This window comes from Carettochelys insculpta, chromosome 29, assembly GCF_033958435.1.
Source record: "Carettochelys insculpta isolate YL-2023 chromosome 29, ASM3395843v1, whole genome shotgun sequence".
Lineage (NCBI taxonomy): Eukaryota > Metazoa > Chordata > Testudines > Carettochelyidae > Carettochelys > Carettochelys insculpta.
Genome location: NC_134165.1, coordinates 333,816 through 356,631, shown reverse-complemented (window position 1 = coordinate 356,631; position 22,816 = coordinate 333,816). Strand labels below are relative to the sequence as shown.

The following is a 22,816-nucleotide window of genomic DNA, read 5'->3' as shown; positions in this document are numbered from 1 at the left end:
AGTAGGTGTCGCTCTCTGCAGCTTTATTGCGTGGACGGAGACGGAGACGTGGACAGCCCGAACCCCCCCCCCCTCCCCCCAGGGCCCGGCCGAGGGCGACGAGCGCAGGAGGCCGGGGCACGTGTCCTGCTCCCAGCGCCGAGCCCGGTGCACGTGTGCGTTCAGTCTTGCGCAGGCTGCTGGCCGTGGATGACTGGAGCCTGCTTGGGGGAGCCGGAGAGTAGTTTACGAATCGGCGAGTTCTCGAGCTGCTCAAAGGTCCTGGATGCTGGAAGACACGCACCACAATACCCAGTTACCTCCAGCCCGCATTGGCTCCTGTGAAGCAGTCACACTGCACCAGACCCGGTTGCTAAGAACGCCACCATCTAAGTTTAGCTGTGCCACAACTTGTCTAAGATCTTGAACTTACCCCATTGTTTTTCCCAAGAGCTGTTTCCTCATTCCTGGAGCAGGGTGTGAATGCTACTCGCCCAACCTAAGTCAGGCACTAGGAAAAGAGATCTTAGCCATTTTAATTTCCTCCTGCTCCTAAAGTCACAGTTCAGGCATGAGATTTAAGGCTAACTTTTTAAATCTCTGACTGGTGAAAAACATAAGAATAGCCATCCTCAGACAGCCAACAAGGCCCAGGCAGGCCCCATAACCTGTCTTTGGACAAAGGGCAATGCCAGGGGCCCCACACGGAATGAACAGAACAGATAATCAGCAAGTGCTTCTTCCTGTTGTCTCTTTCCAGCTTCTGACTATCCCTGCCCCTCCCAGCTAATAGCCATTGGAATTACACAGTTCTGTTTTAAGCCTTATTATAGTTTTTGCCAGAAGCTGTTGTGAAGGCCAAGAATAATACAGATTAACTATATTGTGTTAAAAAAAAAAACTTCCTGCTACTTAGTTTCATTTATTCTTTGTTCTTGTGTTATGTGAAGGAGTAAGAAAGACTTTTCCATCAACTTTCTCCACACCTGTCATGATTTGGTAGACTTCTATCAGATGCTCACTTAGGTTCTTTCTTTTCCAAGATAAAAGGTCCCAACCATCTTAATGTCTTCTCATATGGAAGTTATTCCATACCGCTAATCATTTTTGTGACTCTTTTCTGATTCCAATACATCTTTTTTGAGATGGGGTGACAATGTCTACATGCAGTATTCAAGGTGTAGTTGTACCATGGATTTATATAGGGGGATAGCATATGTACATAAGAGACCTCATAGATTAAAGACTTTAAATAGAGGCAATGGTGAGAGGTGCCATTTTGTTATATTCACTCACATGGTTATATACTAGCAACGAAAGGTCCTGTGGCACCTTATAGACTAACAGAAAAGTTTTGAGCATGAGCTTTCGTGAGCACAGACTCACTTCATCAGATACTGGTCCAGCATCTGATGAAGTGAGTCTGTGCTCACGAAAGCTCATGCTCAAAACTTTTCTGTTAGTCTAAGGTGCCACAGGACCCTTCGTTGCTGTTACAGACCCAGACTAACACGGCTACCCCTCCGATACATGGTTATATACTGTAGCATCTCACAATATAATATTCAGTAAAATATCCTCAACAACTCCAGGACATTTACTTCATGTGATCTGTAAGTTTATTGATGGAGGGGAGGCAGGTTTTCTGTGTGTAATATAATAGAATTAACTGTATACACAGGCAGAACCTCAGCTGTGGACTCAGCTGAGGACTGAACTAACAGCATGAGTAAAAAAACCAAAACAGTAAACCCTTTGTCAGCTAGCTTGCACCGAGCATCATTTTTCCTCTCAACAGTTTATGCTTCCTACAGTTGTCTAACAAGTACCATGCACGGCAAATGTTACCACTTAAAGAACACAAAACTTTCCTAATGACAGCCTGTCAAGGTACCTCCAAAGTGATCAGAGATGAGAAGAAGAGAACAAAAATTAATCCATGTCTCTCTATATCCTTTATGATTTTACTGCTTAACAACAAAGGTTCTGTGTTTAATGGATAATAAACATTTACTGTCCTGTGGCTGGAACATCTGCTTACCAAGTTGTTCTGAGAGATTCCGGAGGTATTTTGTACTGTCTTCTGTGAAAACCTGCAACAACTTCACTGCTTGTTGCAGTTCATCCATCTGCAAAACAACACAAAAAGTAAAGGTTTCACGGGAACCTATAAGATAAATGAGAAAATGTTTTAGGACTTTGTGAACTGAGTGAATAAAGCAAATGCCAAAGCATTTGGTGATGATTTCATTAGAAATTTTCACTTATTTCCCTTTCATAAGCCATGATGCAGGTTTGGACTGTAGAATGATATAGAAACAAACCGCAGATTCCTTGTATTCATTGTTAAAAACATTTATTAAACAATGTGTGATGTTTAGTGATCTCCCTATGTCAATTTTTATTGGCACAGAAGAAAATCTGTAAGGCAAACAAACTAATAGTGGATATTGTATAGTCTGACATCTTCAAAAGACAAAATGACTCGGACACAACAGATCAGCTGACACTTCTGTGTTTGACTATTAATGATTTTTAATATTTTTAGTGCATTTGAGACACTATGGCTACGTCTACACGTGAAGCCTACATCGAAATAGCTTATTTCGATGTAGCAACATCGAAATAGGCTATTTCGATGAATAACGTCTACACGTCCTCCAGGGCTGGCAATGTCGATGTTCAACTTCGACGTTGCGCGGCACCACATCAAAATAGGCGCTGCGAGGGAATGTCTACACGCCAAAGTAGCACACATCGAAATAAGGGTGCCAGGCACAGCTGCAGACAGGGTCACAGGGCGGACTCAACAGCAAGCCGCTCCCTTAAAGGGCCCCTCCCAGACACAGTTGCACTATACAACACAAGATACACAGAGCCTACAACTGGTTGCAGACCCTGTGCCTGCAGCATGGATCCCCAGCTGCCGCAGCAGCAGCCAGAAGCCCTGGGCTAAGGGCTGCTGCCCACGGTGACCATAGAGCCCCACAGGGGCTGGAGAGAGAGCATCTCTCAACCCCCCAGCTGATGGCCGCCATGGAGGACCCGGCAATTTCGACGTTGCGGGACGCAGATCGTCTACACGGTCCCTACTTCGACGTTGAACGTCAAAGTAGGGCGCTATTCCGATCCCCTCATGAGGTTAGCGACTTCGACGTCTCGCCGCCTAACGTCGAAGTTAACTTCGAAATAGCGCCTGACGCGTGTAGCCGCGACGGGCGCTATTTCGAAGTTAGTGCCGCTACTTCGAAGTAGCGTGCATGTGTAGACACAGCTTATAACTTACCATGAGTTCCATGCACTCAAGGACTTCACCCTGGCTATCTAGTATTTTCTGGTAGTCAGGCTTGCTACTGAGAATTTTGGATTGAGATGCTCCGAGATAACTACCAGGTTCCACTTGCACTTCATTTGTCTTGCAGTGCTCCAGTTGTCTTGAAAACAAAAAGCATGGTATACATGTAACCACTGCATATGGGGAGTACCCACTGTCCAGTAGCACCTTGCATAGGCATGAGCAGATTATTTGCATTTTTGCCATCTCCTGACTGTCCCAGTAAAACAAATTTTAAAACTGATCACAAATACTGGCAGAAAATCAGTTCCTCTCTACGCATCCCAATTAAACAAGTTTCCATAATTTACCACATTTCCAATGACAAGGCTTGAGTGTTCTTTTTATTTCTAAGACCTTTGTTATTTTTAAACAAGACTTAATTCCTTTAATACATTCTTTGCTATGTGTTCTTCAGGGCTGACAGCATGATTAATAGGAATTTCTTACGTGACCTTGCTGTTGCTTCATTATGCAACCAAGGGTGGATTATATTTGAATTAAACTATGCATGGAAAGAACACTTGATTGACAACAGATCACAAAGTGCTGAGTCTTTTAGTGTAAACAATTTGGGTTCTAGAGCATTGGAATTGAATACAAGAGAATCAAATTAATCAATCACTAGCATTATTAGATTCTCAATATTAAATCTATTTTTTGGCTGAAAAAAGGACAGAAAAAGGATCATAAACTAACCTGGACATTTCTTCTGCACTTTTCTGGAAGCTCAGTAAAAGCTGGTCCCAAGTTTGAGACTCTGTAGTAAACCTTTAGAATGAATGGATAGATGAAAGATAAGTTACTACAAGCTGAGCCTCTTTCATCTGGCACCCTTCCAACCTGACCGATGCCAGACAAGAGAATTTGCCAGATGATGGGAAGACAACATTTTCTAGTACATTACCAACACTTCCATTGCTTACTGTGCTCTCAGGAGACATTTAGGCATAAATTATAGCACAAAACACTGACAGCCAGGACTGGTGGTTGTAAACATACTTTATCGGACTGTGGGGAAAATTGAGCACACCCATAAGTGGTTGTCCAGCTAACTAAAATCATGCTGAATTATGGACTTTGCCAGACAAGAGAGTTCTGGATTAGAGAGGTTCAAAACGTACATACAGTGGGAGAGGAATTACCTCTATTGGGCTCTCTTATCCCCCTCAATGTAGAGGGAGTAGAGAAATTACATCAGAACCTTAGCTTTACTTTGGGTCAGAATTTTGCTTTCTGATTTGCAAGAGACATATACAGATACACATGGGGACAGATTCAGCCATGACAAACAGCGCTGACTCAAGTGGAGTTAGGGTTGTTTATACCAGACCCCAGCTGGACTCAGATTTCTGACTATCACATGAATGCTATTACCTCCAGGGCAAAAGTTGCTTGTAATTCATACCCTGATCAGATTCCAATTCTAGGACCTACAAAAGACAGGCTTACAGGTTGCCCAACTTCTCTAGAAATTTCAAAATAAATTCATTGACCCAGAGCAGCATCAGGAAAATTGAGGGCTGGGAACTGGAGTTCACAAAGAATCGTAGAGTGGGTTTCTCCTTTTCATAGGACCTGAGTTGGTTATATGTTAGGCTTCTCTTCACACAGCATCTTGTCGCTATTTGAGATTCTCAGTTCACCGTTGATACCACCTACATACTGATAAAAAAAAAAAAAAACAACTATGTCTATTCAGCCATATGAAGCCAGGTCTAGACTCTGTTAATCTTACCTGGATATATATTCCTTCATCTGGGCCAATGATGTGTTTAGTGCAGGGTCCAATACAATACTAAAATACAGAAGTAAGGGATGAGTGAGATTCTAAGGAGACATTTAGGGCACTATCTACACCATGCAGGATTTGTGATAATTGTTGAGTGTTTGTGCAGTGTATTATACTTCATTCAAAATTTTGGTTATTCTAGGCTATAAACATAAACAAGAAAATTTGGGCTGATGTGCCAAGCACTACAAAGGACACTTTGGTGCCATTAAAGAATTAAGTGTAGTTTCCAAATTTTTCACGTGTAGCTGAAACATACCTGCGTAGCCCATTTGTCTATTGTGTGGTGTTTTAGCACCCAAGAACTCTGTTCCAAGATAAGTTTTGCAAGCAAGAAGAGTAGCATTTTAGCCTGCATACCCTCATTATAAGTTGTACCCAGTATCTGCACTAAGAGCCTGCCATAGAGGTCACTACCGTCTCCAGTGTCTACAATACAAGTCTTGGGGTGTGTCTACACTAGCCGGCTACTTCGAAGTAGCTGGTTCAATGTCGAAATAGTACGCGTCGCATCTACACGTGCCATAAGCTATTTCGATGTTGAAATCTATGTTAGGCGGCGAGACGTCAAAATCTCTATTCTTATCCGAAGATGAGAATAGCGCCCCACTTCGACATGCAACGTCGAAATAGGGCACGTGTAGACGATTTGCGTCGCACTATGTCGAAATAGCAGGATCCTCCATGGCGGCCATGAGCTGAGGGGTTGAGAGACGCTCTGTCCAGCCCCTGCAGGGCTCTGTGGTCGCCATGTGCAGCTGCCCTTAGCCCAGGGCTTCTGGCTGCTGCAGCTGGGGGTCCATGCTGCATGCACGGGGTCTGCAACCAGTTGTCGGCTCTGTGGATCTTGTGCTGTGCAGGCTGAGTGTGTCTGGGAGGGGCCCTTTAAGGGAGCAGCTTGGGGCTTTGCTGGCCCCTTATTTCAACAGGGAGCACTTGTGTGTGTGGACGCTCTGCATTTCCTTCCGGGGTGGCTCCTTTCGACATTCTCCATTGCTACTTTGACGTTGAACATCGATGGCACCAGCCCTGCAGGATGTGTAGATGATACGTGTCGAAGCAGCCTATTTTGATGTTCTTATGTCGAAATAGGCTACTTCGACGTTGTGTGCTAGCGTAGACGTAGCCTTGGTGAGTTTCATGAATTGTAATGGAAGATAATCAGCCAAGCACTGGGACAGCAATAGCAAACTCCAACCCCACAACTTGTTGCAACAACACTCTGTGACCATGGCAGGTCATTACCTTTTTAGCTCTTCTGTACATTTCTTCAGAGTTCCATCTAGTTTCAGTCTCTCTGTGCAACGCATCAGCTCTTCTGAAACTAAATTCACTGGTGATGGGGGGGGGACAAGACAACCAGAAAATGTGAAGTAGTTAAGCATCAAACAGTACCTACTCTCTGCAGAACTAACTGCAAAGACTAAAGTAAAATACATGGAACACCAATACTCAGGCTTCACACATCAAGATGTTACATAACCCATGAACCCTGTTTTCAATATGCCTGGTTCAGTTTCCTAAAAGAGAAGATTCCAGATACCAGTCATGCTAGCTTTGTTAAGAAAGAATATGTGATGAAAGCTTACAGTGGACATTGTCGTGGCATCACTGTTATTAGAGCATTACTTTAAAGGGGTATTTTTGGCTGCTCAAGCCTCTTTTTACCCCCCCGCCCCAAAAGATTTTGGTTCTCTGTGGATTGGAAACTGAATGCCCCTCCTCATGTGCAAGTTGAGAGCTAGAGAAAGATTACCAAGGTGACCAGTCATCTCATTTTTAAAGGGACAGCCCCATATTTAAGCATTCCTACAGGTGTGTCCTGTATTTTCTGGCTCCCTCCACCTCCTACAGTCCTGGCAGGTCCTGCTGCTGGCTGGATCCATGCTCACCAGCTACCTGGTCACTATCAATGACGGAGTGGTGCCCCAAGATGCAGCATATGGGGCTGGCTCTCTTGCTAGTCTATCAGAGCATCTCCCAGGAAATGTCATCTCTTGGTCAGCAGGGGCCTGGCCCCTTCTCAGCAACAGGGACTGTTGAATGTGGGCAGACACTAAGCAGCATCCAGTTACATGATGCCTCTCTTGCTCCCCACCAACTGTTCTCTCCCTGCTTTGCCCTTTTTCCCTTTCGAGCAGCACTGCTTCTCCATAACCCCCAGGGTGGGATGTGTCTTGCTCCCAGCACTGTGCAGAGAACCAGTCTCAGTTGAGAGTGCTCAGGTTACCAACAGTTTAGCTAGCAGGCTTCTTCTCTTTCCCCAATGCCTCTGGCTGGGCCGGCACCCCAGGAAAGCCCAAGAGAAGCAGCAAAGCCTTCCTTATTCCAAAGCCTGGCACAGCACTGGCATGGGGAAGCATCTCTGCCACTGAGATAAACTATCATGTGGCTGGGGGAAAGCAAATCTGTTCACACCCCAAATGTGCAGGCCCCACAGCAGCCCTGGAATAGGGACTTAACACCCTCTTCATTGCCATCTCTCCCTGATCCTGGGTCATATTCCCAACGATTATGGGGCTGCTCTATCACCTAGGCACCCTCCTCTGCTAAGTCGCCTCTCTGACTGTGTTCACGGAGGCCCATGCAGTCAGGTTCCTGGGCCCCACTACACAATGCATCTTTAGGACTCAACCTGTTTCTGCCTACATTGTAGCTAGTGGCAGCTACATTATATTAGTGCTCAGCTGCAGCCTGGGTGCTAACTGCCTTTTGATACTGTATAAGTAGGAAAAGAGGCTGTTTCCAGAAACTGGGTGAGATGGTGCGGGGGGGAGATAAGCTTTACAAACACGTACCTCCTGCACAGAGCTGAAAGCCTACTGCTTGCCACATTCTTGTGTGAACCCTGGCAGAAATCAGGGGAGAGGGGTAGAGATGTGATACTGCATGCACTCACACCCCAACAAGCGGCTCAGGAAGACACAGTGCTTGGTACCAAGAGAGGCGAGCCTGTCCTGGGGCCAAGCCAGGCACGGAGAATGGAGAGTTGCAGGGACAGGCTGACTGAGTTAGTGAAACCTTTGTCAGACAGGCTGGGGAGGGGGGAGGATGGGGGATGACACACATGACAATGACAGACAGAGGTGGGCCACCTTTCCCCCGTATGTACATGTGTGTAGGGAGGCAGGGGTGTATTACCTCTCCCCGTGTGTGCATGTATGTGGGGGGTTAGGAGTGTGTGTAACCCCTCTCCATGTTAGCCCTAAAACTGACTACTCATTTTTTTAACAGGTGCTCTGTCTACTAGATATTAATTTGTATGTATGTATTGCACAGTTCCGATGGATTGCTGTTGAACTCACTTGAATATGAGTAACTTTACCAGGTGTCTCATATTCAGCATAGGGAAATAATGTCACAGTAATTACTACTCCAGTTAAGTTATAACAGTACCTTTACATTTACTGTCAAGTGGAGACCTACCATTTGCTTTAAAAGCCTCAGGGCTAAAGTTATCAGTCTGCTTCAAGAAGTCCTCAAGCTTCCGAGCAGAGAACTGGGAGAGCAAAGAACAGAGTGAGGTTTTTGTTTTAATTATTCAAAATATTCCATCTGACAATGGACTTCTTTTCAACAGACCATTCAGTGAGGGGAAGTTGTTATAAAAGTTTCGCCAACTGCAACAGGAAGATGATTATAGAATCTTGTCAAGATTTCTCTTTCAAGGCTATTACAAACAGCAAGTGCAACAAATAGTCTTTTTTAAACTCATTTTGTTTAAAGCCTGAACACTGGGCGTTGACATCAGTGTCCAGCCCAAACTAGATGAAAGCTTTCAAACAAACACCTGTGGAATTGGACAGCAGGAAACAGTACTTTGATTAGAGTTAAGTTATAAAACCCTGCAAACCAAAAATCAAAGTTGACTGCACCTGAAAATTTTCTGGCAATTTGTTTTTTGATAAAGATACTTTATTTTACATGGAGCTCAAATATGTATAAAATCAACCTAACATTAATACCCTTTAGCTGGTGTGACAAAGTAAAATGTGCCACTGTCTAAATTCTACAAACTCTTTAATTTCTCACTTGTTTCACAGTTATATTAGTTTATAAACTGTAAAGCTTAGCTTTTTATATCATTGTCAAAATGTTTGCAATCAGTTATAAAGCTTATTCCCCCATTTTACAGAAAGGGAAAAGCAAGGGACAGTGAAGTGACCTTCCCTTACCTATGAAGGGATTCAGGTGGGACTAGAACTCAGCAGTCCTGATTTTTTGCTTGACCCCTCTTCGCAAATACTTTGTTACTCAATTACAGATTAAAAACACAGAAGCAAAATACTATGCAAATTTGCTTTCAGCAAAAGATTCCTTTGAGGACCTAGGACCTCACCTGGAAACTATACAGCAGGAGCATGGAAAGCCTGTCAGTCTCAGGCAAATCAAGGCTGATTGATTTACTTAGCTCTAAAAATTAAACACAAACATTTAAAAAAAGACACAAGTTTATCTCAAACTGAATAGTTCAAATGCCCCTGAGGAGGACCTGGTAAATACTGATGCATATACACACAAGACCAGTGACAGTCTGTCCAGGAATTTCATTACCAGAAAAGCCAATCTCAAGTCCTAAATCAACAGGAGCTAAGAAAGCAGCTGCTGCATGTTACAAGTCAGAGAGATATTGAAAACATTAAACACAGAAGTTCCTTTTTAACTTAAGCAGCCATTAAGAGAGCTTTTAACTGCCTAATGCCAAGCCCTGCAGTTACTTTTGCACTGCACAGAGGACAGTCCGTCAATCTGGGGCTGTGAGATTCCTTCCTATGCAGGCCCTAGCAGATGAATCTCACCCCTTATAACTAAGGCCTACTTTGTACAATAAAAGAAAAAGAAAATGGTTACGGAGAATCAAGCATAAAACAGTCTGAACAGGCTGTTTGAATGAAATATACTGTTGCATAGGAGCTTCCAACTTCCACAGTAAGAGGTCTGATATGCACACATATACATGTTTCTGAGCTTGAGAGTGCTAACTGGTGTTCACATCACCACCTTCTTGTCAGCAAAGATACCTGACAGAGCTATAAAGGGCCCTTTAGCTTAATTTGGACCACTGCAGCATTCATGGTGTAAACATCCATTTTTAAAGCCAAAACTGCCAGTGCTCATTTACTGCTGTACTCAGAGAAAGTTGCCAAACATAGCCCTCAAAGGAGCAAAGCCAGGGCCCAAGTACCTTACACATTGCATCCATGAAGTCACAGTTTCACTTGTGCTGAAAGCCTTGTGTGCAAATCCTGGACAATTTAACCACAAGGAGGTACATGACACCTACCCGCGACATCTTGGTGAAAAGGAGGGAGTGACTTCCGGTGGTTGGTTCCCTTCAGACTGGAGCGACACCAGGAGCGACGTGTAATTTGTGGGCTAATGGCAAGTGCCCTCGGGGACAAGTTAAATGAACTTGAAGTAAGGCCTTTCTTTGGACTGCCTCTCCAGGGAGATATCCTCTTGGAACTTGGACTCCAGGCAGCTTTCCTGGGGCTAGGATGAGGACAAGACCTCTTCCTGCTAGCTGCTCCAACTTTGTCATCAGAACTTGCTCTCACACTAGCCTTGTTTCCCGGCCCAGAACTAATAATATTTTTCGGCTTTGAAGAGTATTCAGGCTCCACTTTCTTCTCACTGGGGTCACATTCTAGAAGAAATGCACATAAATAGATAAAATCCATTGAATTACTAAGGCAGAAGGAATCAACTCTCATTGGATTTGGAATGGGAATTTAGGACCTTTCACCTATGCATCCCTGTTGCATCCCAGCCCAGCATAGCAGTGACTGAAAGATGTTACAGTCTGGTGGCTCTGTTACCTTTTTCAGGGAACTGCCAGAATCAAAATCCAAAACCATTTGAGCTCCCAGTTCCCACTTGCTTCTTCAGTTTAAATTTAGACTCAGCCTCTGCTGAGACCAGGAAGAGAGGAAGGATAGGGTTGTGGAGATGAATGGAGATTTGGGAAAGCATAATCTGGACCAGTATGCAATCTCACAGCCTGCAGCACTGGATTGCAACCCTAAAGCTTCTCACACTCTGCTCATAGCTAACATGTTTGCTGTGATTATCTCTAGGTATGCAGCAGCTCTGGAAACCAAAACTAATTTCTACTGCTGAGAATGTGTCACTATCATTTACCTGGGTAATTAACAATTGGTTCTTTGAAATAAAATCTTACCTTTTGTCCCACCACTGTTCTGCCTATCTTCAACACCAGGGAGGTTCTGTTGGGGCAGATTCTGTGAAGTAAATATGTTCTGTGATAAAATTAGTTCTACTGAACAAAACCCACGTGAAGACAAAGGGTGGTAAAAGATGAATAGATAAGATGCCTGCGTGGCTACTTCTCTAAAGCTTAAAAGGATGCATAATAAAAAGAGAGCTACCTGTTCCATAACTAACAAGAAGTCCTGTTGTACCTTATAGATAAACAGATATTTTGGAGCATAAGCTCTCGTGGACAAAGACCTGCCGTGTCAGATGCATGAACTCATATGCTCCACAATATATGTTAGTCTGTAAGGTGCCACAAAACTTCTTGTTGTTTTTGAAGACACAGACTAACTTGGCCACCCCTCTGGTATCTGTTCCATAACTGACGTTTGAGATGTGTTACTCATGTCCATTTCCCATTAGAAGTTTGTGCTCTTCACATGCACTGCTGCTAGATTTTCCCTCAGCTGTATCTACCAGAACAACTCTGACATGCTTTGTGGGGTGCCCACATGATGCAGTGTAAGAGGGGCCACCAGCTCCCTCCACCCACAGTTTCTTCTTGCTGGAAACTACAACAGTGAGGAAAGGGGGCAGATCATGGAAAAGACACAAACAATGCATCTTGAAGAATGCCAGTTACGGAACAGGTAATTGTCACTTCTTCTTAGACCACTTGCTCATATCCATTCCCTGTTAGGGGACTCCAAGCAGTAACCTTAGAGGCAGGTACGGGTTCATGGCCACACAGATGGTAGCATAGCTCTGCCAAACCCAACAGCGTCTCCGGCCTACTAAAAGATGGCATAATGAAAGATGAATGTGTGGACAGAGGGCCACATCTCAGATCTACAACCGCCCTGGATCAGAATATGTGCAAGAGAGAGCTGCCAAAGACACCTAAACTCTATTTGAATACACTTGGAGGATTGGTGGTGGCAGGATCCCTACCAGCTTGTAACAGATCTTCATGCAAGAGGTGATCCAGTTGGAAATCCTCTGTGAGCAAACTGGAAGGACCTTTATCCTACCTGCCATAACAACGATGAGCTGGGTTGATTTATGGAAAGGTTAAAGGCCAAGGCCCTCTAGACATTTTGAGCACGAATAAGCTTATTCTCAGCAGTCTTGTGCAGCTTGGCAGAGAACACCAGACGAAAAGTGCCCTGGTTTGTATGGAAGGAAGACACCACCTTCAGCAGGAAGGCTGGGTGGGACCGCAGCTGGACCGTATCTTTATAAAAGATCATGTAAGATGGTTCCTAGGTCAAGGCCTTAATTTCTGAGACTTTTCTGGCTGATGTGATCACCACCAGGAAAGATGGGAAGGAAAACAAAAGCACAGCAGTTTGAATGCTGGGCTGGTGAGCCTGGAGAGAGGCAGATTAAGATCTCAAAGTGGGACAGGGGTGCCTACCTTGATTAGACCCTCTAGAGTATTCTCTTGAACCTGACTGCCATGTCACGAGAAGACACCATTTGACTCTGGATCAGCTCATGGAATGTATTAGACCCTGGTTCCTGAGCAGCAATAAATAATCTAATGCAATGACGACAGCAAGGGAGAAATGCCACACTCCAAACACCCAGCTTGAAAACCTCATCCACTTGGTCTGGTAAGTCAGTCTTGTAAATCACTTCCTCTTTCCCAGAAGGACTACTGTACCTCCTTTGAGCAGGTTTATCAAAGAGCATGCACATTGAGATGCAGGCACACAAGGTTAGAGTGCAGGAGACATGACCTCTGACAGCAGGTGTGGATACTTAATAAGGAGTCAAGGGCCACTCCCATGTTCATGAGCATGCAGAACGAGAGCTGGCGAGGCCACACCAGGGCAATCACGATCACCTGCACTTTGCCTATCTTGATCTTTACCAGGACATGGCAAATCTTCTGGAGTCTGCCAAGGATGACGCGAGTGAACAGTTTACCAGTGACGCTTAGGAGGGAGATTCCACGGTAGTTGTTGCAGTCGCTTCTGTCTCCTTTGTTCTTATACAAGGTTACAATGTTAGTGTCGTGCATATCCTGTGGAACCTTACCCTCTTTCCAGCACAGGAACAGTAACTCATATAGGAGTTCCAGGAGCGTGTCCGCGGCACACTTGATCACCTCTGGTGGTATACCATCCTGGCCAGGGGCCTTTCCTGCTGCAATGCTGTCGATGGCTCTCTTCAGTTCATCCACAGTCGGTTCCTGATCCAGTTCGTCCATTACTGGTAGGAGCTCGATGGCATCGAGGGCTGCGTCAACCACAACGTTCTCGCGTGAGTACAGCTCGGAGTAGTGCTCAACCCAGCGCTCCATCTGTTTGGCTTTGTCAGCGATGACTTCACCAGATTTGGATTTCAGAGGTGCCATCTTCTTCTGGGTGGGTCCTAATGCCTTCTTCATACCCTCGTACATTCCTCTGAGATTACCAAAGTCAGCACAGGTCTGGATGCTGCTGCATAGCTGGAGCCAGTGGTTGTTGGCACAGCGCCTGGCTGTCTGCTGTACTGTTCTTCTGGCCTCTCTAAGTGCTTCCTGGGTACTCTGGCTCGGTGAGCGTTTGTACTCCAGGAGTGCAGTGTGCTTCTTTTCAATGACTGGAATCATCTCATCGGAGTTAGCTTCGAACCAGTCGTTCGTGTTTCTAGCTCTTCTTCCAAACACCGACAAGGCCGTGTTGTAAACTGTATCCCTCAGATGTTGCCATTTGGATGTCACATCGGCACCCCCAGGGCCGCTGCGCAGATTTTCCTGGAGGGTCTCTCTGAACTTTTCAGCTTTCTCCGAGTTTGCCGTCTTTCTGGCGTCAATGCAGGGCCTTCCAGCAGGTTTAGAGCGGTACAGCTTCTTGGGTCTCAGCTTGAGCTTGGAGCAAACTAGCAAGTGATGTGTATCACAGTCAGCACTATGATAGCTGCGTGTCAGAAGGACGTTTTTGAGGCTATTATGCCTAGCGATGACCACGTCTAGTTGATGCCAGTGCTTCGAGCGTGGGTGTCTCCACGACACTCTGTGCTGTGGCTTCGTTCAGAAGAATGTGTTTGTGACGCACAGATTGTGGTACGTGCACAGTTCAAGGAGACGCTGTCCATTGTCATTCGTTTTTCCCACACCGAAGTGTCCTAAGCAGGAAGGCCATGAGGCCCAATCAGCTCCAACTCTTGCATTGAAGTCACCCAAGATGTACAGTTGTTCATGAGCAGGTACTTGCATTACAGCAGCACTAAGCATGTCATAGAACTTGTCTTTTACTTCTGGTGTGGCGTACAGGGTTGAGGCATAAGCGCTGATCAGGTGGACGGGACCGGCGCAAGCTTGAAGCGTGATCCGAAGTTTATATAAATTTGGGTCCAAGAAGACAACTAGCAAAAAGAAAAAGAAGGAACAGAAAGAATGAGGAGGAAAGACATGAAAGAACTCACCTCCAAGAGACAGCCTAAGATCAGAGCTGCCAAGAATCCTCTGCACAACCATGACATGCAGCAACTAGAATCCAGACAAGATGGACCTTGCCTGGCTAACGCGGGAAGTTTGCCTGCCTGGATCAGGATTGGTGAGCTTGCTACTGTAGACTTAGCATGTGTATTCGGCTTGCTTGGTAATTGTAAATAGAGAGTAAGGCTGTTTCTGTGTAAGGCTGTTTCACTGGTAAAAAGTCCTTCAAGCCTACAGGAAGTTATATCTTGAGCCCCAGGAATTGGTTAAGAATGGGTATTCAAATCAACAGGGTCCCCTAGGAACTGGGTAAAGGTGTGCACACCTAAAATGTGAGAGTGACAGGATTGTGCGTGGCTAACAGGATTTTCTCACGATATGTCCACCATTAAAGCAAGGTAAATATTGCCGGGGAATGGTGATGATCTTTTCCAGGTGGTCCCTGGACTGACAACAGGTCGATGCCAGCCACTGCTGCGAGGGCTTCATGTGAAGCTCTGGATGGTTAACCATGCAGATGCAAATTGCAATGTGGTACAGTAGATGCAAGAGTACCCTAGCCATCGTCAGAGGAAACATGGATAATTCCATAAGGTCTGTCTGAGCCTGAAACCTGTTGAGCAGCAGGAATGCTCTAGCATAGCTCAAGTTGAGCACTGCTCCATTGAATTCTATCATTTGAACAGGAACTAATGTGGACTTTTAGTCACTGAACAATAGCCCCAAGGAGCTTGCAGCACAGTCACATCACAGTACCTGAGCCCTGGAGCTAGTTTTGACCAACCAATCATCAAATTACAGGTAAATCTGGATACCCCTGCACCTGAGGTAAGCTACAACTGCTATTCACTTGATAAATATCCTTGGTGCTGTAGCCAGGCCAAAATTAGAGGACTGCAAACTGGTAGTGGGCAAAACACACAGTAACAAGGAGGAAGTGTTTGTGTCCCTAGAATTAGGGACAGCATAATAAAGGCTCTTGAGCCCCTCAGTGGGAACAAAGTACTTCGGCTTTGTCCTTTTGGAGATGAGGTGCAGAGGATGAGGACTGCCACAGAGCATTGGTAATCTTTGATACCCCTTTGTGAAAGGGAAAGGCCACTCTGGCATGGGCTGTGGAGGACAGGACAACAAACAGGGAGCTCCTTCAACTTTGCAGCCTGTAAACTGAGGTTGGACATGACCCTCTTCACCAGTTCCTATTGAATATGGTGACACCCTTTTTTGGGGGACCATTGGCAAGGCCAGTTGCTTCAGTCTTCCAACTGGTTCTGGGATCTGTCAAAACTCAAAGGGTGAGTCAAGGAGGTCAGTCCCAATGTTCCTGCTGGGAAGCACATGCCTTTGTGGATCTGCACCAGGCATTGTGATCTGCTTTGAATCCTGGTGCCTGGTCATACAGGGCTCTACTCTGAGGCAAGAAGGCTTCAAGCAGGTGAACAGTGGCAGGATGTTTCCCCATGATGGGGAACAGTGCAACTGGGACAAAGGCAGATGGAAATGTCCTACAATAGGTTTACTGCAATGTCTGGGTACCACTGGCAGCATCAGCATTCTCCTAGGGCAGCCTGGAGAGCTTCAGGCACTGATGACATCTGAAGCTGACAGAGGCCTGCTGTGACAGGGCTTCCAGGCAAGGAATGGGGTGGGTTGTGTTTCTCAACTTGAGCCCAACTTCCTGAAGATGGAAATGGGCTACCTAGCATGGGCCCTCCTTGTAGGGAATAGAAGACCAATCCCTATGGGCCTGCTTCAACTTCTTGGCCAGAGTCACAGAATAGGACTGGTGCCAACTTGATGGCACCAGTGGGGGTAGGGGTGTAATATTCTGCACGGATGCCACAGTGCTAGATTCTGAGTTGGACCTCTGCTGTGAAACCAGAGTGAGCACCAACTCCATCAGGAGCACTCTTGCATTCCTTCTTAATCCTAGGCTTAAAGGACATGCAGATGTGATACTTGTTACTTATGTGCCCTTCACTAAGGCACCTGAGACAACTACTGTGGGAATCACTCACAGACATAAGTGCTTTACAATGATCGCAGGACATAAAGCCTGGGAAATCAAGGCTTGCCCTATCCCTTGGCTAAATCCTGCATGAGATTAAAGAATAACTACTGCTAAGGGCTAATTGATTCAATTACTGTGTACATTAACTTTATAGGAACTCTGGTTTATACAAACGTAGCATAAGCAATGCTAGTAAAAGCAAAGAATGTTCTGTGCAGTCACTGGTGGCAAAAAGAAACTGAGGGTGGGAGAAACCAGTGACAATCTGTATATTGTGCCATGTGGGCACCACCCAAGATGGCACCAGAACTGCTTCCCTTTGGATATTGCCTCAGCATTGGTGAATGTAGAAAGCACACGCACCTAATATGGAATGGACATGAACAAACACTTGAAGAACTTCTTTTGTTTCTCAAACGTCCATTGACTGTGGCTTGGCAGCTAGTATATGCTGCAACTGCTGCACATTATACACAACATGATCAGCCCAATGCCAACCTGTTCTTTTCCGCACTCCACAACTGTTGATACCTTTTCTTATTTGCTTAGACCAGTGATGCTCTACATTTCCCACCAGGCAATATGAGACATAAGATGACTATGACTTCTTGATACCCTATTTGCAACCCCTTTATGGATCATGGCTTTGAGACCAAAAGCCCATGGCTTAAACAGCAAGCTCTCTGGGACACCAATTGGCTTTTATTACTTGTTTCTAAGGAGAATCTAGGACACACAGATCACACTCTGTGATTAAGCCCCTAGCCACTATTGCAACCCAGATATTTAACAAAAATGTGTTCTAAAGCTGGAGGAGGGGCACACTGCTCACCTGAAGCAGTGTTTCCTGTAGCCAGCCTTCTTCAGTCCTGCAATGACAAACACATTGGGGGTCATAACCTGGCCAAACTTACTGGCTTCTTGCAGCTATGCAAGGCTTCTCTGACTCATAGAGTTCAAGCCTATTTACATCTTTTCATTATTTCAGGAAACATTTAATGACAGAGACACTGCATAAATGCAGGGGCACTGAGTGAGTCATCACCTCCTCCTGGTGATCTCGGGGACATAGGGCACATTGCCTACAGCAGTGGCTCTCAACCCTTCCAGACTACTATGCCCCACACAGGAGTCTTATCTGCCTTGTCCCCCTCAAGGTTTGTTTCATTTAAAAACTACTTGCTTACAAAATCGGCACAAAAATACAGAAAATGTCACAGCAAGCTATTACTGAAGAAATGCTTATGTTCTCATTTTTATCAGTATACACTTATAAAGTAAATCAACTGGAATATAAGTATGGTGTTTACATTTCAGCACGTTATACAGAGAGGTATAAATGAGTTACTGTCTGTATGAAATTTTAATTTGCACTGACTTTACTAGGACTCTTTATGTAGCCTGATATAAAATTAGGCAAATATTTAGATAAGGTGATGTACCCTCTGGAAGATCTTTGCATACCCTTGTTTGAGACTCACTGGCCTATAGGATAACAGCGCAATGCAAGTTTCAAGGGCCCCAGGACAGAGAGGATGAGAAGTCATGCTAGTCTATATACTATCAAAACAAAAAAGTAGTAAAGTAGCACTTTAAAGACTAACAAAATAATTTATTAGGTGAGCTTTTGTGGGACAGACCCACTTCTTCAGACCATAGTCATACCAGAACAGGCTCAATATTTAAGGCACAGAGAACCAAAAATAGTAATCAAGGTTGACAAATCAGAAAAAAAAATTATCAAGGTGAGCAAATCAGAGAGTAGAGAGATGCAGGGGGAGAGTGTCAAGAATTAGATTAAGCCAAGTTTGCAAAAGAGCTCCTATAATGACCCAGAAAATTCACATCCCAGTTCAAACTGCATGTTAATGTGTTGAATTTGAATATAAAAGGGAGTTTAGCAGCCTCTCTTTCCAAAGTAGTGTGAAAATTCCTCTTCAGTAACACGCAAACTCTTAAGTCATTAACAGAGTGGCTTGTGAATCAGGAATGTTTTTATGCCTGTTTTGTGCCCATTAACTCGCTGTACTTACCTACATGCTTCTAGCTTCCATCCTGCACTCATAACTAGATCCATTGTTAACAGTCAAGCCCTTAGGTACAATCACATTTGCTCTGATCCTACTGACAGGAGACCAAAAACTACAAGAACTTTACCAAATATTCATAAACCTGAATTACCCACCAGGACAAATAAAAAAATAAATCGACAGGGCCAGACGAATACCCAGAGACCAGCTATTCCAAGATAGGCCCAAAAAGCCAAGAACAGAACACCACTGGTCATTACCTACAGCCCCAACTCAAAACACTGCAACACATTATTAAAGACCTACAACCTATCCTTAATCAGGGTGCCACACTCCAGAAGGCCCTAGGTGACAGGCCTGTTCTCTCCTACAGACAACCTCCCAACCTTACGAGGATTCTTACCAACAGCCACAGTCTATACCGCAGCAACACCAGTCCTGGGACTTTTCCTTGCAACAAAGCCTGCTGCCAGCTTTGTCCACATGTCTATTCTGGGGATACCATCACTGGACCTCACCAGGTTAGTCACAGAATCACGGGCACATTTTCATGTTCCTCAGCTAACATCATATATGCCATCATGTGCCAACAATGCCCAGATGCTTTGTATATTGGACAGACTTCAAACTCTCTTTGACAAAGAGTTAATAAGCACAAAACGGACATAACTCTCCTGATCCACAAACCAGTCAGCCAACATTTTAATGGAGTGGGCCATTCTGTTAATGACTTAGGAGTTTGCGTGTTACAGTCTTCCCCCGCCTTACGAGAGTAATTCGTTCCTGAAAAACCCCTCTTAGGGCGAATTCTTGTTAAGTCAAAAATGTAATTACCATTAATTTCAATGGGAAAAAAAATTTATGACTTCCTGAGCCCCAAAACATACACCCATTTATGCTAAAACACCACCAAATCCCATTAAATCCAGTGCAAGGGGGCAGGCAGAGCAGGGCACAGGGAGGCAGCCCGGCCTAAGCGCAGCTTAGGTTAAGTGGGGAGGGGGCACTGCCAGGAGCTGGCTGCCTGCCTGGGGAACTAGGCAGGCACAGGGGACCCCCAGCTGGTGAGGGGTGATGCCTCTCTTGCGCAGGGCTGCACAGCAGAGGCGCCCCACCAGTGGCAGCAGCAGCGGGTAAGCCAGGGACTAAATGGGAGGGAGCGCCACAGACGGCGAGCGGCACCCGAGGCACAGCTGCGCAGGGCGGGCAGCGGCGGCCCCCTAGCCGCCCGGGGAGTGAGCAGCAGCAGTGGGGTGGGGATGGGCTGCTCGCCCAGCATCCACACCTCGCACAGCCGCGTGATCCACTGCCGGGACGAGTCTACCTCCCCACACCAGACTGCTGCCCTCTCACAGGGCACCGCCACACCCCTGCATAGCCTCTTCGTCAAGGCCAATGCAGCCGACTCCATCCCCTCAGTGCTTGCCTACCAGAGCCGCCAGCCTCCAAACTGGTCCTCGTAAATGTGAAGAAATGCCTCATAAGCTGAGGTAGGGATATTAAATTAAACTCCTCATAAAGTCAAATTCTCGTAACTCGAATGGGCACATCTCGGGGTATGACTGTACTGAAGAGGAATTTTCACACTACTTTGGAAAGAGAGGCTGCTGAACTGTCTTTCATATTCAAATTCGACACATTAACGTGGTTTGAACTAGGATGCGAATTTTCGGGGTCATTATGGGGGCTCTTCTGTAAACTTGGTTTAATCTAATTCTTGACACTCCACCCCACCATCACTCTACTCTCTGATTTGCTCACCTGGATAATTTTTTTTTCTGATTTGTCAACCGTGATTACTCTTTTTGGTTCTCTGTGCCTTAAATATTGAATCTGTTCTGGTACGGCTATGAGCTGAAGAAGCGGGTCTGTCCCACGAAAGCTCACCTACTAAAGTGCTACTTTACTGCTTTTTTGTTTTGATAGGATGAGAAGTCCTGTCTGTATTCCCCACGGTTCCTCCAAGTCCCACGGAAGAAGGAAGGGTTACTAATCTAGATAGACACAGCACCCCAGGGTAAAGTCCAGTTACACTGAAGTAGGGTCAGGCCGCCTCTCCCCAGAAACATACAGAAGGTTAAATGCGGTACCACTCTCGGTGCTGAAGAGGAAGCTAGGTTGACACCTACCTGCTTCTCTGCCGGCGCATCAAACCACGTGGAAGGCAGGGTGACACCAGGGCCGCCCCCCCCGCAAGGAATGCGGAGAATGGCAGAGGAATGACACAGGGACTGGTTCCCCCCATCCCGTGCCAAGGACCCAAGGGAATGGAGAGACAGACACAGACGCCACCCCCCAGAAGAGCCTGACGAGGTGGGGGAGGGCCGATGCCAGGGGACACCACCCCTCCAGAAAGCCCGGCGAGCGGCGGGGATGAGGGGGGAAGAGGACCACCACCAAGGTTAGCCCAAGCCCGGGAAGCCCGGCGGGGGGACGGGGACCGCCCCAAGCCCAGGAGAGCCCGGCGAGGGGCAGGGCGGGGGGGGTGGACGGCACGGCCCGCCCCGCCTCAGGCAGCCCGGAAATGGGAGGAATGGGTGATTCTGAGGCCGTCGCCATGGGCCGCAGTGCGGCAGGGGACGCCACCACTCCCCACTCACCGGCCATGCCCAAACTCCTCCGGCTTCGCCGCCATCCCGCCGCTGCCCACTCAAACCGCCCGGGCGCCAACCGGCCACCGCAGGGCCTTTCGGGAACTGTAGTTCTGGGGCGCCAAGGCGCATGCGCAACACCCTTACGCCGGCATAGCTTGCGCGGGGTCGAGCGGGACCGGGAAAAGTTGCGCGCCACACGTTCCGGCGAGATGGGCGGGGCTTGAGCTGGCGTCGCGGTGTGTGGCGGGAAGTGTAGTTCGAGACGGGGCTTTGCCGCGGGCACCCAGGAGACGGGTTAGAGGCCACTCAGCCTCGGACCCCGAGCTGCTCGTCGCCCACCCCGGGGCAGGCGCGGCCGTGCTGAACGCCGGGGTCTACGTTGCCCAGAGGCCGCTCCGGGCGCGAGTCGGGCCGGGAGTGCGGCTCGGGTGGGGACTCCGGGGCGCAGTGGGGGTACGCCACCCTCCCTGGCGCCGCTCCCCCCTTCCCCGCCACCGCGGCTCCCTGCAGCGCCGGGGATTTAAAAGGGCCCCAGGCGGGCCGGAGTGGCTGCTGCGCTCAGGCGCTCACTTCGGAGACAGGGCCCTGCCGCCTCCGGAGCGCAGGGGCCAGCAGCTGTGGGAAACAGCAGCAGAAGCCATCTAACCCCCCTGCACTGGTGGTGGCGGCGGCAGCAGTAGTGTGGCCCCCACCTCCGGCTGTTGTGAAGTGCCGGGGCGGGGGTGGGTCAGTAAGCAGGGAGGGCTGGTGGAGCCTACGACTAGTCCCTAGTGGTGGGGCAACATGGGCCCATGTAACTCCCTAGCTGTGCCTACTGAGAGCTTTTACTGAGCATATAGCATCACTTCATTTGGCCTCAGTTTACCTGATACTTTCTCTTTAGAAAGTAACGGAGATGGAGCCATGTTAGTCTGTATGCCAATAAAATACTGACATTTGTGTGTGTACAGAGGACCCCAAAAACTGCAAAAAAATCTGATAAATCAAGTACATAGGACTGAAGTAGGTGGCAGAGGGATAGTGGATGTTAAGTATCCTGCCTGAGATAATTACTAGCATCAGAGGAAAGGAAGCAGTCCCTGTAATATGTAAGGTAATGGATGCCTCTGTTCGTACCACCTGTTAACATTTCAAATTTGAATATGAATTTCAATTCACAACTTTCTCGCTATAATCTATTTTTAATTCTTTGTTCAAGAACACAACTTCTCAGGTCTTTTAACAGAATGACCCACTGCTTCCCTTCCCTTGATGCTCGTAATTATCTCAGCCAGGACACTTAACATCCCCCATCCCTCTGCCGCCTCCTTCAGTCCTATGCACTTGATTTTTCAGTTTTTATTGCAAATTTTTGTGGTCATCTGTACTTATGTCAAACTGTATTGAAAATGAGATTGATCTTATGAAGTGGGTCTGTCCCACCACAGCTCACC

General features: G+C 46.6%; 1 protein-coding gene across 2 annotated transcripts; it reads right to left on the bottom strand.

The window, feature by feature from the left end:
• Positions 1-77: 77 nt before the first annotated feature.
• On the bottom strand, positions 78-21,469 carry DSN1 (DSN1 component of MIS12 kinetochore complex). Of its 2 annotated transcripts, none has more exons than XM_074979940.1 (12): positions 21,390-21,469; positions 17,592-17,628; positions 11,287-11,347; positions 10,390-10,752; positions 9,445-9,518; positions 8,532-8,604; positions 6,351-6,438; positions 5,052-5,111; positions 4,013-4,084; positions 3,266-3,413; positions 2,021-2,108; positions 78-268 (listed from the first exon to the last, which is right to left on the bottom strand). In XM_074979940.1, exons 1-12 carry the CDS (start codon positions 21,422-21,424, stop codon positions 162-164), a joined length of 1,206 nt encoding a protein of 401 aa, XP_074836041.1. In that variant the 5' UTR covers positions 21,425-21,469; the 3' UTR covers positions 78-161. The 2 variants fall into 2 exon arrangements, with proteins under 2 accessions (XP_074836041.1, XP_074836040.1); XM_074979939.1 differs by having other exon boundaries at positions 11,287-11,365; positions 21,390-21,467.
• Positions 21,470-22,816: the final 1,347 nt, after the last annotated feature.